This window comes from Silurus meridionalis, chromosome 7 (genome assembly GCF_014805685.1).
Source record: "Silurus meridionalis isolate SWU-2019-XX chromosome 7, ASM1480568v1, whole genome shotgun sequence".
NCBI classification, from domain to species: domain Eukaryota; kingdom Metazoa; phylum Chordata; class Actinopteri; order Siluriformes; family Siluridae; genus Silurus; species Silurus meridionalis.
The window spans coordinates 26,161,996-26,179,499 of NC_060890.1; the positions used below are offsets into that span (position 1 = coordinate 26,161,996).

The following is a 17,504-nucleotide window of genomic DNA, read 5'->3' on the forward strand; positions in this document are numbered from 1 at the left end:
TTTCACTCATGTGCACCACACTGGAAAAACATCAAAATATCAGACAATCTTTTTGTTTGTTTGGTTAAAGTGCTCTCTTGGTGCTGAGGGAACACTAACAAAACATGACTTTTAGCATCTGAGAGAGAGCAGGACTGCTGCTTGACAGGTAATTAGCATGAATTAGGATGAATTAGCATTATCAGATGGTTTTCCACTGAACTAGGCGTGTGGTGGAGAATATTCAGAGTAATCAGCAGGAGGCCGAATGCTGTACAAGAATCACAAGCAAGCTGACGCGGTAATAAGCCGCTGAATAAGATTAGCGCCAAATCGCATATACGTTAATCATCTTGACAGAAAAATCGGGTCATTTCGGATCTTTGAGTACGGTTCAGCAAAACAAACAAAATGGTGCGCAAGTTGTTTTGTTCATTTGAGTAAAATTTAAAGGAAATATTCAATTTTCTGTAGCTAGAGTCTCCTGGAACCTTGATGTTGGTATCAAAAAGTTTGGAGATTCGCTCTGTTTACAAGAAAGTATTTTATTTAATCTATGTTTCCACACAATTTCCTTTAAAACAGTCCCCTTGCACAGCAACACAGCGCCCCCCAGTGTTCTTCTGGAATGTGTCGCGCAAGTCTTCTTTTTGAAGCGTAGTCAAGCATGTTCTGCGATTTGCGTCAAAAAGGCGTGCTAGATCTTCATCTTCGAGGAGGAGAAGTCCGCAAATCTGGCGAGAGGGGCGGGTGCAGACGTGTTGAAATCGCACGTGGGTCAGAACAGCACCAGTTACACCAAACCTTTTGATACCACCCTCATATCCAACATTTGATCGGATTCTGAAGAAGAGCAACATCCTTCATTTGTATGTTGAAAACAACAATCTGGTTTTGCACAGAAAACAAGAAACGTATTTACCCTACTGTGTTTTCTAGTCCCGGTATTGCATTCATGTCTGTTTCCTTTACAGAACCTGTCTGGCTTTTATTTGTCTTAGACCAGAAGATTCAGGAGGTGAAGAAATAATTTCTGTTCCTGGTCAAGAACCAATGTCAAAACTCCATACATGTAGTGGGATCCAATTGGCACGTACCAGTGTCAATTAAAACCCCACTACATGTGTGGAGTTTTGACATTGGACCTCCTGGAGTGTTTAAAGGCTCTGGCATGGAGAAGCTGATGCTGGATCTGTGATGATCACAAATGTTAAGCTCAGTAGCTCCTAGTTTTATAACCATATAGACTGTATAAGACTGTAGAAAGAACATTTACTTATAATCTTATACTCTAGTGCTCATGTTAGTTTTCTCTCTCCAGTGTTCTGTACTGTTGAAAGATTTATGATCAAACTCTTGATGTCACCCAAATGAGGATGGGTTCTCCTTTTGAGTCTGGTTCCTCTCAAGGTTTCTTCCTCATAACATCTAAGGGAGTTTTCCCTTGCCACAGTCGCCATGGCTGCTCATCAGGGATAAACACACACCATTCACCTTCACTGTTGATTTCTGTAAAGCTGCTTTGAGACAATGTGTGTTGTGAAAAGTGCAATAGAAATAAACTTGACTTGACTTGAAGAACCTATTGCGCTTTTCATGTCCAACACAAACTCAAACAAATCACCTTCTGAGACAAATGGTTATTCCAGAGTCATGGAAAGCGTTTGTTCTTCTCGATTTAAATTGAAGAAATCCCCCTGAGACATCTACAAAATGTGTTCACAGCAAATGATTGATTATTGACCCCTCACTCCAGCATGCATGTTAATACTGACTCTTATAGTGAAATAATGAACTGTATATAAAATGTAGTTTGTTCACTTAATTAGAAAAGAAGGAATAAAAGAAAAGACAAAATAAATAAAGGTGGTGTAAATAGTAATGCCAGCTTTATTTCACATACTATTTTGAACTCTCAAAGGTCAAAATACAGACGTTTGAGTTCATCTACTTATTTACATCACAATAAAATCACGCTCTAAAACATTTCTCGTAAAATTTCGGGAACAGATACACAAAAATATCTTTTTAACTAAAAACGAAACCTCAGCACGTAGATGAAAAACCGCTCGGAAAATATCCACACACTCGGTTTCTTTTCACCGGGTTACATCACCATCGCCACGTTTCTCATTCAAGTGTGTTCCTGTGCAAATCATCTGCGCATGGAAAAGAAAACCGTACAGAAATAAATAAAAAAGCGTTTAATAAATGAATACTGGGGGATCGGAGCTATACGTGCCAAAAGTATTGGGACACCCCACTTTTCCACCAGCATGTGGTTCTTCCTCAAACTTCCAGCATAAATTTGGAGCTACACAATCGTGTCAGAAATCTTTGGATGCAGGAACATTAAATTGTCCCTTCACTTGAACTATAAGCGCCAAACCTGTTCCAGCATGACATTTTTGCACAAAACCATCCATGAAGATCTGCTTTCTGTGGGTTCAAGTGGAAGATCTTCTATAGCGCTCCAACTCTATTGAACACATTTTGAGATGAATGTGAATGCTCACATTTATGGCATTTGGCAGATGCCCTTATCCAGAACGACTGGCATTTGCAACATTCATACAATTGAGCAGCTATGAGGATAAGGGCCTTGCTCAGGGGCCCAGGAGTGGCAGCTTGCTGTGGCTGGGATTTTAACCTTTGGATCCAAAGTCCAATGCCTTAACCACTAAGCTAACACCTCCTGAGACTTCCCACTTTGCCGTTATAGTAACTCTCCAGCTTCATGAAGATCTGCTTTTCATGGGTTGGAGTGGAAGATCTCCTGCTATAGAGCTCCAACACTATTGAACAGGCCTCCTCACTTTCTCACCAACATCAGTATCTGACTTTACTAACACCCTTGTGGCTGAAAGAGCAAAAAATCTCCACAAAATCTAGTGTATTATCTTCTGCCCTCGCTGCACATTCTCATCTGATTGGACTTTTTCTGTTCCTCTGAGAACTTCTCGCTGTGTGTGTGTGTGTGTGTGTGTGTGTAACAACCACCAACGCCTGAAAGAGTGTGTCAGAGTGGTCTAATGTGATGCGCTGCTAATTTAAAAGCTGGGCTACATATTAGGAAAAAAAAAACATGCTTGTGTTACTGATATTACACAATCTGCTTCCTGTGGTGGGATTTATCACACACTGGCACCCCAAAGCCCTCAGTCTGAACTGTATAATATTCACATTCGAGTCTGATGAGCAGGAGTGAAATGTTAACGCGAACAGAAAGGCAACTTTGGGTTAGTGTTTGAAATGTCAGCTTTTAAACCTTTCGTCCTGAAAAATCAGAATTGTGGCGTGTATAAGATCCACGCCTCAGAGATTTCAAAACGTTTCTGTTTCCATGGTTACACGCTCCCATGCCTGAAAGCCCCCGTAGGCTCGTGTAGTACAGTAAGCATCTAAAGCAAACTTTATTTGCTACGACTTTCATCGTATCTCTCTGACTAGGGTTACTATGGAAACAATAACGTAGCGATCGTTTGATCATCTAACAGGAAGCACGTCTCGAAGGGAAATGCTTGTTGAACCTGAAAGCACCTGAGAGAACGAGATCATCCGGAAGTTTCCTCATTAGAATAAAATTCTTTATTATAAGATACCGTATGAAATCCTTATAGAATACGTTTAAAATAAAATGACTGGTCCGATTCGGGTTGGATTGAATGTTTGAGGCTCTTGATCTTGAGTCTTTTATGGTTTTTGAGACACATTTATGTTCCATTTGTTTCTACGTAAATGGCATAAACATACTTTGGGACAGTGAATGAGTGGAGGAAAGTCCTGTGGAGCCCAAATTTGTCTCTAAGAGAAGAACTGTGTGAAATGGAGAACAGGAGACGATGTGATCAGACTCCCTCACCCCCCACACTCACACATGGAGGTGGAAGTTTCATGGTTTGCGGTTGTTTTAGAGCAGTGAAGATTCCTGAACCAACATGATTCCCATTCCACACTTCATCTCCATGCAGTTCCGTCTGGACTGCGGCTCATTGGAACCGACTTCACCGTACAACAAGACGATGAGCTTGAGTCTGAACGTCTGAGTTCTGTACGTGTTATTTAGAGAGCAGACAGTCGTCTGGAGTGATATCTATCATGGAACGTCCTGCCCAGTCACCACACCTAAATCCTACTGAACTCTGGGTTGAACAAGAAATCTCCAACTAGTGAAGCACATCTCTGGTGAGTTTTACAAGAGACACAGCAAAATATTTCAGCTGAACGTTTGGAGAAACGAAGTGTTCGGATGCCGAGAGTGTGGAAAGCTGTTCTTCGTTATGAGGGAGGATTTTTTTTCAATGGAAATGAAGTGGAACATCTGGACATTTCTAGAATTTTTTTTGTGGTCACAGTTAATCTTTATAGTGTCACATTACAGAGTTTGTTGCATAGAAACAAAAGGAACAAGCAGGTGTCTCTCAAACACCATAGAAACTTTTCATAGGCAATATATTGATTGTTATTATTATTATTATTATTATTATTATTATTATTATTATTATTATAGAATGGACTCAATATGGCCGATCTATCAAAACAAAGCCATTTTATATTGAAATTTCTGGTTTCTGAAAAGTCCTGTGGTGAGAACAGCGAGGTCCAATTAACACCTAAACCACTTCAGATTACTGACACAGAAGTCCATCAATTTATCACACACACACACACACACACACACACACATACACACACACACTGATCCCATGAGCAATGAGTTTAATGAATTTTCACCCCTGGGCTTCACCAGAGCGTCACTCAAACTCAGCAATCTGAATAATAAAAGTGTAACATGTGCTCATGAAATTTCCTTCAGAAACAGGAAGTTAGACGAATATCCAATTTGTACGGCCTCCTCAATGATATTTTTAGCCAACTATATAAAAATGGAGGACAGCCAACTGACAATATGGTTTGCAGCAAGCTAGTTATAAATAAATGAATAAAACACCCTGTGATGTTTGAGGAAAATAATCAAAGCTCATGTCTCAAAATGTTTTTTCTCCTGTTCCACAGCGAATCTACGACGGCGTTTTAGTGCCACATAAAAACCTTTTTAAAAGATTTTGAGATTAGAGTTAAAATTTCGAGAATAAAGTCGGAATATTTTGAGAATAAAGTAAAAATTACGAGAATAAAGTCGTAGCAATGCGAGATTAAAATGGTAATATTTTCAGAAAAATCACAGAATTGTGAGAAGCATTTTGCGGTTTTGCAGGAAACTGATGTGGAGGATTTGGTTAAATTGTACTTTAGGTTAGAATTCATCAATAAGGAGTTTATCAGATGGTTACATCTCCATGCTATTTGAAGAGGAGATGTCGTTATTCAAGAACCTATGAAGATAATGATCAAAGAAAGCGACCCTGAAGGAGTTGAACACAGACTCATATGATAAACTCATAATTTTGACATTTTGATTTATTAAAAATATTAATTTATTAAGTTATTTTTTTAACATGGCACTCAAACTATAAAACTATTCTAAAGAAAAGTATTCTTTTAAAAAGTAAATAAAAGTGAGATTTAATACATTTTCTATCTGTTTCTAGTTACATTTTATGTTCAGCAAAGCGAGTTAGTTCCTGTTCTCACTGACGTTATAGCAGCTATAAACACTCGTTTCTTCACCAGCATTCATTTTCTTCTCTCTTCTTTTACTTACTGAGAAATGTCTGTAAATGACTGTTACAATGTATTGAAACTGGAGACTCCTTCCTCATTCCAAACAAAAAAACCTCATCACATCAACGCTTGATTATGCTGAGTTTTCTCTGTATGCATCCCTGTTGATCAATTGTTACTATATAATGTACCAAAACTTAAAGCTGCGATTAAAGGCTAATCCACATCTCTTGACCAATCCGATTTGAGAATTCGACTAAAATATCTGAAGAAGCATTTGATCGCTTATGGAGAAAAGGGCATGATCTAATTCATGATTGAATGGGTTCTTAATATTTCATTTGCTCAAACCAACTCGTCGTTCTTTTTTCCTCGCAATAATCCGATGTACTGTAACTATGCGTTGAGGTAGTCGGTTGCTAGGTTATCGTCATGTCAAAAACGTACTCGTAGTTATAAAAAACAAAACAAAACAAAGAAAAACAACGGACGCATGCGTAACGAGACCACGCCTGATCGAATCGAATCAGCTACAAATTCTACTAATAGTCCCAAAAGCACACTTTTGTTCCGAGCATCACAAATAAACATTAGCCATTTATATAACTCGAGTACAAATAGTCTCATATGAGCCAGGATGTGAGCTGATCTCGATCTAAATTCAATTACACTGGAGGAAAAGAAGAAGAAGAAGAAGAAGAAGAAGAAGAAGAAGAAGAAGGCACTAAACACACAGTGGAGGTGATTTGTCCTTTCGCCTGTTCTGCAGCAGAGGAACTCTGTCAATTAAGCCGACAGGTCCTTGAGGCATCGCTCTCTCTCTCTCTCTCTCTCTCTCTCTCTCTCTCTCTCTCTCTCTCTCTCTCTCTCTCTCTCTCTCTCTCTCTCAGCTGCCAGTCATGGTTTAATTGGTTTCTGAGAGAGTTGGCTTGAGTGTGTGTGGGGAGAACAATTAAAGTTTTTTTAGAGAGAGAGAGCATGTTGTTCACGGATGAGAGGGTTCTGCTGAAGTCCACGGCGAAGTTCCCCACCATTTGTTCTGCAAGAGTGTGTCGGAATTGTCCCGAATTAGTAGATAAGACTTTGTTTTCTACAAACCAACCAGGCTCTTGTTGTCCAAATGAATTGTGATGAATTGAAAAGGTTTTCTCGTCACACATCACAGACCATAGCAGCACTAGACTCCGGGCTACGGAGGACCAGTCGAGTTAGAGATCAAATGCTACATTGATTTCAGATCAATCCTCCATTCGTGTTCATGTGCTTTGCACGGGAAATGGTGTTGATCATGATGTCAGAAATATCCTCAGGATTCCAGCAATTTGTCAAGATGTCCTTTAGAATAAATACCAGATCGGTATTCAAAACCTACAGATATTTATATATATAAAAAGTGTGTGACCTTTTGAAGGATTTATAAAATCAACAGCTACCAACAAAATCCTAATTACACCAGAAAAGTCACTGGACAAGTCATTGATTAATGCGCATGGACGAGGAGCTTTCCAAAAAATATATTCTAAAATCCAAAATCACTTAAACTCTGTCGAATCCTCAGGTGCAGTCACTGGAACTCCTGAAAATATCCTGCTGTGGACAACATAACTGTATAACACTCTATGCTCTCCAGAGCTCTATTTAATTCTAGATTCCAGACTATAATTCTATCAGGATTTCTTTTCCTTTCTAGATGGGTAGAATTTGAAGAAGTCAAGCTAAATCTTTTTTTAGAACAGTCTGTTTTAGACTACATGAACCTGTAAAAGCTTCTACTCTCATTCTCTAAATGCAGTTTCTAGAACGTTCTTAAATTCTACATACTAGGCAGTTGGGCTAAAACTCTATAAAAATTGCATGGTAGACAGCTCAACTCATTAAAATCATTCTTTACCAGAACTCCCCAGTGATCCTATGTAAAAACTGGATTGTTTGCATTTTAGATCGATGGAATGATCTAAAATCTCTAGAATGTTCCGCTGTGAGCATAACGCTATACAATTCTAAGCACACTCCATAATGCTATGGATTTTCTTTTTTTTTTTTAGAACTGTTGTGTATTCTATATAGGACATTTATACCCAATACACATTTGCGTTCCAGAGTCTGGAACACTAGAATATTCTAGACATTTTTTTACTCTATAAAATAGTCCACTAACAATAATGATAAGAATGATCTAGAATTAGTTTGTCTTCAATCTTTGGATTTTATATTAAATTCTCCTTCTTGGGAATATTTTGATCTAGATAACTGAATCAACAACAATTTTTTTTTAATTATATAGCACATAGAACCATCATTATGGAGAAAGGATTTCTGTAGAACCATTGAAAGGATCAACCTCTAAAATCTAACTAATTTAAACCTTCAGGTCAGAAGAACAGAACAATCCAAAGTCCTCCTACTAAAGAACAATGCTCAAAGACCTCTATCTCTGGAGAACAAAACTCTCCAGTCCTTTAAATCTCTTTAAAATGTAAAGAAAGAGATATAGAGACTGGATGTCAGTAAAATCTTTTTTTTTTTCAAGAATGGAATTCCCCAAAACATGGAAGATGTAATTTTCTGGAACTCTCTTGAAAAAGAAAAAGAAACAAATCTCCAGTGTCCAGTAGCATATGGGACTCTCCAGAACATTTCTCAGAAATCCTCGTTCAAAAATGTAGCACTCTGGAAAGTGTTCATCTTACACTCTAGAACACAGGAACCCTGATTTTCCACATATCTCCAGAAACTAAAGTGCTCGGAACTCTTGAAGTATAGTTGTTTTTTCAAGAGAATGAACTGCTCTATAATCTCCAGTGAATAGTTCTGGTAGGATCTGCAGTCACTATAGTGGACTAGTCTTCTCAGTTTCTGTGCGCAGAAGCTCCTCATCACCATGACACCTAGGGGTTCTTTTTTAGGTTGTACATTCCTTCATCATGGCCGGCAGCTCCATGGCCTGAACGACGGTGTTGGGACCGTTTGCTCGCTGCCATTCTTCTGACGAGTTCATAGATCTGCGTTTCAGGATGCGGTTGATGATATCAGTGCAGGCTTTCCGGTACTGGTGCCGGAGCAAGGAGTAGACAAACGGGTCGCATGCTGCTTTACTGTAGGCCAGACATTTACACAGCACCCCCCAGTGCTGGTTGATAGGAACTGCAGGCCAGAGTTCCAGGAGCCTATAAGACAGACAAGAAAAGAGGAATATTTCAGCTTTGACTTTTTTGTGTCATTTCAAATCATGTAACAGTTCAGATCTGGCATTTATATTTGTCATATTATCATCCATATTTCTTCACAATCTTCTGAGATCAAACTGCTCCATAGTTCAGAATTTAGAGTGTCGGTTCTTGTAAATCAGGGGTTATGAGTTGAACTCCCACTGGGGCCTGAACAACGGAGAACGGCATTTTTCCATCTAAAAAATGCTCCGCCTCCACACTTTCGTTTTCAATCATTTCCCAAAAGTCGCTCATCTGCACTGCAACGTCTGAAAACTCTCAGGTCTCTGTGATGCGTACAAGCAAAAAATAAGATGCTTCGACCTGTGTCATTTCTGTTCTGCGTTTATTTACTTTCTGTCTCTTAAAAAAAAAAAAAAAACGCAGTAGCAACGACTAGAAATGCGTTATTGTTATTGTTTTGGAAAGTCTCCGTTTTCACACACAGTGACACGAAATTAGCATTTTCAAATCCACTTTGAAGAGCGTTTTCAAAAAGCTGACTGAAAATGGCGTCTCAGTGTGGATGGAGGGCAAAAACATCGGAAAAAAATATGCGTTTTCAAACAAAAACGTGTCGCATGATATCATTACAAATACAGCTGAAGAGTTTGATAGAGAACACCAGTGAGAGCCGAAGTAATGTGGAACCACTTTTACTGAATCGCTGAAGTCAGTGACTGGTTGGAGAAGGGATTAGTCAGAAAACGCTAATGCTGATCGTTATGCTTCCACCACCATGTTTCTAAGAGTGAAAACAGTTTCTGGTTTTCCACCCAGATGTAGAAAGAATTCAGCACAACAAACTAATATATGGAGGAAAGAGGTTTTTTTTAAACATTTCTTCAGATGTGAAAGTAAAGTGCTTGTGAGTCTGTAGGTGGTAAAGCTACACCTACTTCATCCCATCACCCCATCACAGATGATGTGACTAAAGCATAATGTCACATAGCGCCTGTCTTCAGAAACAGGGCATTGTTCAGGCAGCACAGTGTGTGTAAACACAGTATCTCTGTATTTATTCCCCCAGTCTAAGTGTGTGTGTGTGTGTGTGTGTGTGTGTGTGTGTGTGTGTGTGTGTGTGTGTGTGTGTGTGTGTGTGTGTGTGTGTGTGTCTCCTTGGAGTCCTATCTGTTTTAGCTGTCCTAGTTTACTGTCCTTGCATATCTCACTGTTCAGGTTTCTAAAGAGAGATTCTTCTGTCTTTGTTTAGTTACAATGATGGATTTGCTCATGAGGACCATGTTTCTAGTGGTATGACCATTTTTTATGGTGGTATGACCATGTTCCTTGATGGTAGGACTATGTCTCTTGGTGGTATGACAATATTATCTGGTGGCAGGACTGTGTCTCCTGGTGGTATGCACATCTTTTCTAATGGATTGACCATGCTTTTTGGTGGTATGATCATGTCTGTTGTTGGTATGACCAAGTCTGTTGTTGGGGTGCCCATGTTTGTTGGTGGTATGATCATGTTTTTGGTGGTATGATCATGTTTGGTGGGGTGACCATGTTTGTTGGTGGTATAATGATGTCTGTTGGTGGTATGACCAAGTTTTTGGTGATATGCAGATGACTGGAAAGGCCCATATAAACGAACTCAACACCCACAACATATCCTCTGATTCTGCAGCGTGTCCTCATACCCAGTGAATAAAGCACGACCAGCTCGAAGCTAGAGCTCCGGATTGGAATGAATACATTTAAGATGAAAAGCCATGAACAAGCTCAAATTGCATTTTTGCCTTTTCTCTCTCTCTCTCTCTCTCTCTCTCTCTCTCTCTCTCTCTCTCTCTCTCTCTCTCTCTCTCTCTCTCTCTCTCTCTCTCTCTCTCTCTCTCTCTCTCTCAGTTTCATCTCTTTCCACATTCTCTGTATTTAACTTATTAGTTTGTCCCCCTCCCACTCTGTGACTTCCACTCTTTGTAACAGCTCGGGGCCGTGGTTTTAGTTTTCTCTCAGAAACTGAGGGAGGGATTTGTGCACTCGGAGGGTCTGTAACATGGCAGTCTTTTTACTGTGACTTGTCTGGGTGGAAACAAGGCTTTGAACTTTGAACACCACCAATTTTAATCCCTATCACATTTCCCAGCAGTGTTTTAAAATCTTATTAAGAGGATAATGTTTAAAATTAGAAATGTCCTCTGTCTCGAAGGAGTTGCTTCGGCTCTTTATTGTCGCCAGACTCGTGTCTATTTTTAGTCCCGATCAAATGTGACGTCTCGTATTTATCTGTCTGGATCTGTTTTGCTCACACCTTTCAGGCATCTGTGCCTTTTTTGTGTGAGCTTGAATACATTCCCTGTGAGCACAGTTTGCTTTGCAGAGTAAAAATAGGTTGAAAAATATGCAAATATTCGTGGCAGTCTGGGAAAAAACCTTTCACATTGTCGAATCATGACATTTTTTTACTATTTATAGCTCTGAAAACAAACGGAACGTATTTTGTGCAACACAGAGATTGTGACCGCCGCAATCTGAGTACAAGCTGAACGCTTTCGGCTTCAAAGCTGTTTCACTACGACACAAATCAGAAGAAAATACACATTTTACATTTCTGATCATAAGTCTAACATCTTAACCACTGAATTCTTCCTTCCCTTTAGACTAGCTGTTGTTACTGCTGTGTTTATTATACTGGGATTTTACACAGTAAGATCTCTGCACCAAGGAAAGTTCAGAAAACTGTTTTCACATTTTGGGGAAATTTATTTATAATAAAACAAAGCTGTAATTTTTGTCTGTTTTCCATCATTCAGCCACATCAACATAAACTGGGTTTTGCCAGATCTTTGCACAGTTATACTGAAAAAATATAATAATATAATAAATAATATATATATATCTCAATTTATGGTCTGGATCGTACCTCGGTTTAATTTTGGTACGGTTGGAAAAAATGCGAAACATAAAATTGCTTGTCGTTTTTTTAATTAATGCAGTTTATTATTATTAACATTCGTAAACATCAACAGTTTAAATTTCTTTTTTTATTTTACATAAAATGCCTGCTTGGTTTAAATAAACCAATAAGATATATAAAAACAAACAAATAATATATATATATATAAGATTTAATTTAGTAATCTATTAAATTTGCAATATTTACAATTATAAAAAAAAATGAAAATAATTCCCAAATTTAATAGTTTACATTTGTTAGACCCGATTTAGGTAATACAGGTGTGTATATAAATGTGTGTGTGTGTGTGTTTCACATTTATTATTTATTCTTCTAAAGATATGATCTACTTAACTGTTCTACTGATTTCAGTAGACTTTAACAAATGTCTTCATTCCTTCCATCCCTCATTCATTCACTCTCTCGATATGCGTAATTGTCAAGATTTTTCCCTTTTTAAGAGAAATTCCTGAAGCTGGACATAAAATGCTAGTGAATTAATATCGCTAGCGTGGACAATGACCAGGAAGCGGCAGCGATTTCACGCACACGCAAAACATGCTACAATTCCTTGTTCCGGTACGGCGTGAGCAGCTACAGTGACACTGCACTAACTCTAGAGCCTTTTTTATAGCCCTGGTGTTGTTGTGTATGTTTTCAAGTTTAATCATCATAAAAAAAAACACACACACTGCACAACAGTGCGAGGCAGCGACTAAACAAACTTACAGTTCAGCACTTGATACGTTCCTGAGGGAACTCAGATTGGAACTATAGATTTATGGAGAATCCTGCAGCTTTAAGGGTGTTAGTAAAGTCAGGTAGTGATGTTGGTGAGAAGGTGAGGAGGTCTGGGGTGCAGTCAGCGTTCACATCCATTTATCTTCTATAGCAGGAGATCTTTCACTCCAACCCATGGAAAGCAGATCTTTATGGAAGAATTTATGCTCCAACTGTAACGTGCCTGTCACTGCAACTTTGTGCTCACAGTTTTAATACTATTGGAACCACAGTCAAAAATCCTTTTAAAACTTTTATGTTTAATATATTTTATTTGTAAAAATGCAGTTGCGTTGTATTTTGGAGCAGCCGAATATACACACACACACACACACACACACACACACACACACAGATGTTCAGAAGATGTTGAGAAATCCCGTCTTTACTGTAAGACAGCCGCTGGCATTATAAAATCTGTGCCTCATTATTTTATTATAATCCTCAGCATCGAGCGTCTTTTCTGGAAATCTAATTAATGCCAACACACTCACTGAACCATCAGGAACTCACACACACACACACACACACACACACACACACACACACACACACACACACACACACATAAGATTTTGCTCTAATTACAATACAGACATCCATCATAACATTTGAGGAGGACAGCTGTGGTGTTAGCACATTAGCATATCTTACACAGCGGCGCTGATGTGTATTATGCAAGAAGGTCAGCTGCTGCACAGTGAACCTCAAATACGGTTTATACGCTTTGAATATATACATATCATATGAGGCGGTATTCAATTTCCGAGAAGAATTTTTTAACGCACCAACAGCACGAGGTTGCACGCGCAGTCACAGGGAGCACCGACCTTCATAAGTCAGTGTGGCAAAAGATATCGTCCGGTGTGGATCAGGAGCCGTGTGACCACGTGAGCACCCTGTCACCGAGCTCCTCCTCACACGTGAAACGACATGATCTCACTTCCACGCCAACGCTACTCACCAGATTTGCGGACTTTCACTTTTTTGACACCATTGCAGAGATCTGGAGCAAATCGCAGAAGGTGTTTGAGTCGCTTTGAAAAGAAGACTATGGATTGTTGAGCCTTTTTTAATAATTTCATGAAAAATGTTGGATCAAACATTGGAGTTTCGTTCTCAAACATTTGTGGAACTTGAAATATGGAAACAAATCCAAAATCTTAGTTGAATCCTGAAAAAAAAACATATTGGTGAAAAAAAAAAAAAAACATAAAAACAAATATTGGGACACCTGAGTTTAAGGCACACAATTGTGTAGGACGTCTTTGGATGCTGTAGCACGAAAACCCTTGTACCCTTGTACTTGGACAAGAAGACCCAATCCTGCACAAAGCCAACTTCATTAAGATCTGCTTTCCATGGATTGGAGTGGAAGATCTCCTGCTGTAGTGCTCTAAACCCTTTTGGACATGAATGAATGTGAACACCGACTCCACCCCAGGCCTCCTCACCTTCTCACCTACCTGACTTTACTAACACCCTGGTAGCTGAATGAATCTCCACAAAATCCAGTGGAACACCATGAAAAGTGGAGGCTACTATAGCAGGAGATGGGGACTACATGTGGGATACGATGTTTAAAAATGACATGCTGAGGTGTCCACAAAGTTTTGTCCATATAGTGTAGTAGCAATAACATTTGAATACAGAGACTAAAATAGTCTGTCCAAATCAAACCTACTGAAATAATCGAACTGATTGTCCTCCATTTCATTGTCCTTTGTCTACCCCTGAAAATGTCTCTGCGAGATCCCAGAATAGATCCTAGCTCAATAGTTTTTACATAAGGAGTCAACCAGAGGTGCCAAGAGTACCTGAAAATCCTACTTGAGTCAAATTATACATCCCTTCTGTAAAATGTACTCCATTCCAGACTTCGGTTATCTGATTTCAACAGTACTTGAGTATTTGACTCGTCTTGAATGTCGGCTCGAGGATGCACTCGTCCTCGACACCAAGACGCATGTTGGTGAAAACTGTCGATTTGTGAGGTTTTATTTAATACAAATCCCATTGTAAACCTCAACACTGCATAAACCATGAAAACAAGACAAAATAATGAAGCGATTTTTCAAACAGGGATCTTCAGTTAACTAATAAAACGACAGCTTCATGTCACAATGTAGAACCGTTGATATTCAATAGACAAATAAAATGAAAGTAAATCATTTTAGGAAGAAGTGAAACCGAATATTCATTAAAGTGAAGATTTGATGCACCTCAATATTATTATTCGACTTGAACAAAAGTGGGTTCTCGAGGTTTTTCGAGTGTATTCAAGTTGTTTTTGGACTAATAATGAGGCCAGCAGTGCTAGAAAGTTGCTCCCAGGCAGCAGGTGTGGGTCGGGGAGTGTTAATGAGATCTTCAACAGAGCTGCAAAATGTAATTGGTAATCCTGATTGTCAATTAAAATATAGTGGAGTAAAAAGTACAGAGATTGAATCTTAAATAAATTTGAGTTGAGAGTTACTTAAGTTTCTTACTTAAGGGTAAAGTTGCTTATATCTTTGATACTCACTAAAACTAGAAAGTACCTTAAAAATGACTAAAGTACAGTAATAAAGTGCATTTACTCAAAAACTTTACACTAATAAACTCAACTGCATAAAAATGTTCAGTCAGAGTTTAGGACTCGTAGGAGAACTGAAACTGCGCTTCTTAAAGTGGTACATTCCTTTTTTCTGATGAATAAGAACAATAGCAAGTGAAAGGGTTAAAGGCTGAAGCAAACGACTCTGTTCTGGATTCAATTTTGTATATCAGGTGGTCCCCGAATGTTTTTCTGTAAGGGGCCACACAATTTTACTTTCTTTAATGGGGGTCTGGTCGGTCTGTAACAGTAACTGATATAAGCCAGAGTGACTACCAATATTATTGTAGAAATCTTTTAGTGGTGCTTGAAAAGCTTCACTATTATTATCATTTGAATGTATTTATTTTGCCTAATGTTAGATTTTATTATTTTGTTCTGCACCATACAGGCAAATGAGCACTTTTTTAAAGGGCCTATTAAAAATGCATTATTACTATCATAATGCTATTTCTTCATATTCATTGCTATTAACATCAAAACATTTACTTACTTATGCATATGCATAGGTTTGGTGGGTGGATCTAACAAATACTTTGATAACTAGAGGTCGACAGTTTTACCGATAGTACACACACCGATAGTACAGCATTGTACCGATAGCTCGGATCGCACCGATTAATCAAACTATAGTTTTTAAAAATAAACACTTCATGTAAAATAGTAATGAGCTTTATTACAAAAAGAAAAGGTCAAAAAACAGTACTGAATCATGAAAATGTGCTTAAGGAAATAAATATGAATATATTCATGAATAATTATAATTCTATAAATAATAAATATTACATAGCACTCTCTGTGCAGCGCGCAGTCTCGTGTGTGTATAAACCATCAGCATGTGGCGTCTGTGATTCACCTCTAGAGGCCGCTCTCGTAAATAACAGCGGACCAGAAGCTGGAAAAACTATTGGTATGGATTTTTGCTGATAGCGCAATAGTTCCAGCGATCAACTATCGGTGCTTCGACCTCTATTGATAACTAAAATAAACACATCTTCATATGTACCTTTTAAAGTATCGTATCGTTGGTTACGCATCGCGATATGAATCGCATCGACCTCAGTTATGGAGATGCGCATCCATAATAGGTTTAACCCCAGTGTGACCCCTGACCTTTTTGTCAACCTGCTTTTCGCCTGTATTATCCCAGATTACAAATAATAAGGAATTAAATCTGATTGTATTATTTTTCCAGCACTGTGTGTTATTATAAATCATCAGCCCTCGTTTACCTCCTACGCTCTTCATGTCTTCCTCATTATTACACTGATGATTTCTGGAGCTCTGAATTTCACATTTGCTTTGTGAACTTTCTGATTGACAGGACAATGTGGGAAATAAATGACACCCAGGCTGAGTTTCACGATGCCGGTGTGTAGCGCATGCGCATTCTCTGCACACACACACACCACACACACACACACACACACGCACACACACACACGCTCTAATTACCCTTTTGTGGAATTTAATTAAAAGCCCTTTTTTTGAGAAATGACAATTTGATTAGTAATGGAATGGAATAGACGTGTTAGGAGGAGGCGAGAAGAATAAAATGCAGGATCACCAGGAATCTGCATAAAATTCATATGAAAATTATATAACAAGGAAAAAATCAGCCATTCAAATCCTGCCCTGTGGTTGTATAAAAGTGTGCATTACATCATCACGTGTTAGAGACGTTATTCACTGCAACTTAAACGTGATTAATTCAAACCTTAAATAAGCCTTTTATGGTTGAGGATCAGTATGAGGTTGATAACAGATCATCTACAATTGTACATACACACTACACATACACTGTACAGCCAAAAGTATTGGGACACCGGGCTTTTCCAGCCACATGCGGTTCTTCCTCAAACTGTTAACACACAATTGTATCTGGTGCCTTTTCATCCACTAGAAGAACCAAACCTGTTCCAACAAGACACAAAGTGCACAAAGCCACATTTAGGTGGTTCTTCCCCAAACCGTTGAAGGCACACAATCTTGGAATGTGTCAACATGCAATTTTCACCCCAAACTAGAACAAACCAGCTTCATGGAGATACATGTGTTGGAGAGGAACATCTCCTACTATACAGATCTTATCAGAAGCTCCAAAACTGTGTGGCCAAAAGCACTGAATATATCTCTGGATGCTGAAGCATGACATTTTCCCTTCATTCGAACTAGAAAACCCAAACCTGTTCCAGCCCCATGAAGATCTGCTTTCCATGTGTTTGGAGTGGAAGATCTCCTGCTTTAGAGCTCTGACTGCACCACAGGCCTCCTCACCTCAACCATCGCTACCTGACTTTACTAACACCCTTGTAGCTGAACTCTGAGGTAATAATTCTTCTTCTAAAATTTCTGATCAGAACAAAAAGACCTTTATGTCTTTTAATTGATGTCACATGCTGCTGTGAGGATT

At 38.7% G+C, this 17,504-nt stretch overlaps 1 protein-coding gene across 1 annotated transcript in view; it reads right to left on the reverse strand.

Moving 5' to 3' along the window:
* Nucleotides 1-6,104: 6,104 nt before the first annotated feature.
* LOC124388486 (G-protein coupled receptor 26-like) overlaps nt 6,105-17,504 on the reverse strand; it is a 16,628-nt gene continuing 5,228 nt past the window's right edge. Inside the window, exon 3 of the mRNA XM_046853165.1 lies at nt 6,105-8,771. Coding sequence (XP_046709121.1) covers nt 8,507-8,771 — 265 coding nt within the window. The 3' untranslated portion in view covers nt 6,105-8,506. The remainder of the gene's footprint in view (nt 8,772-17,504) is intronic.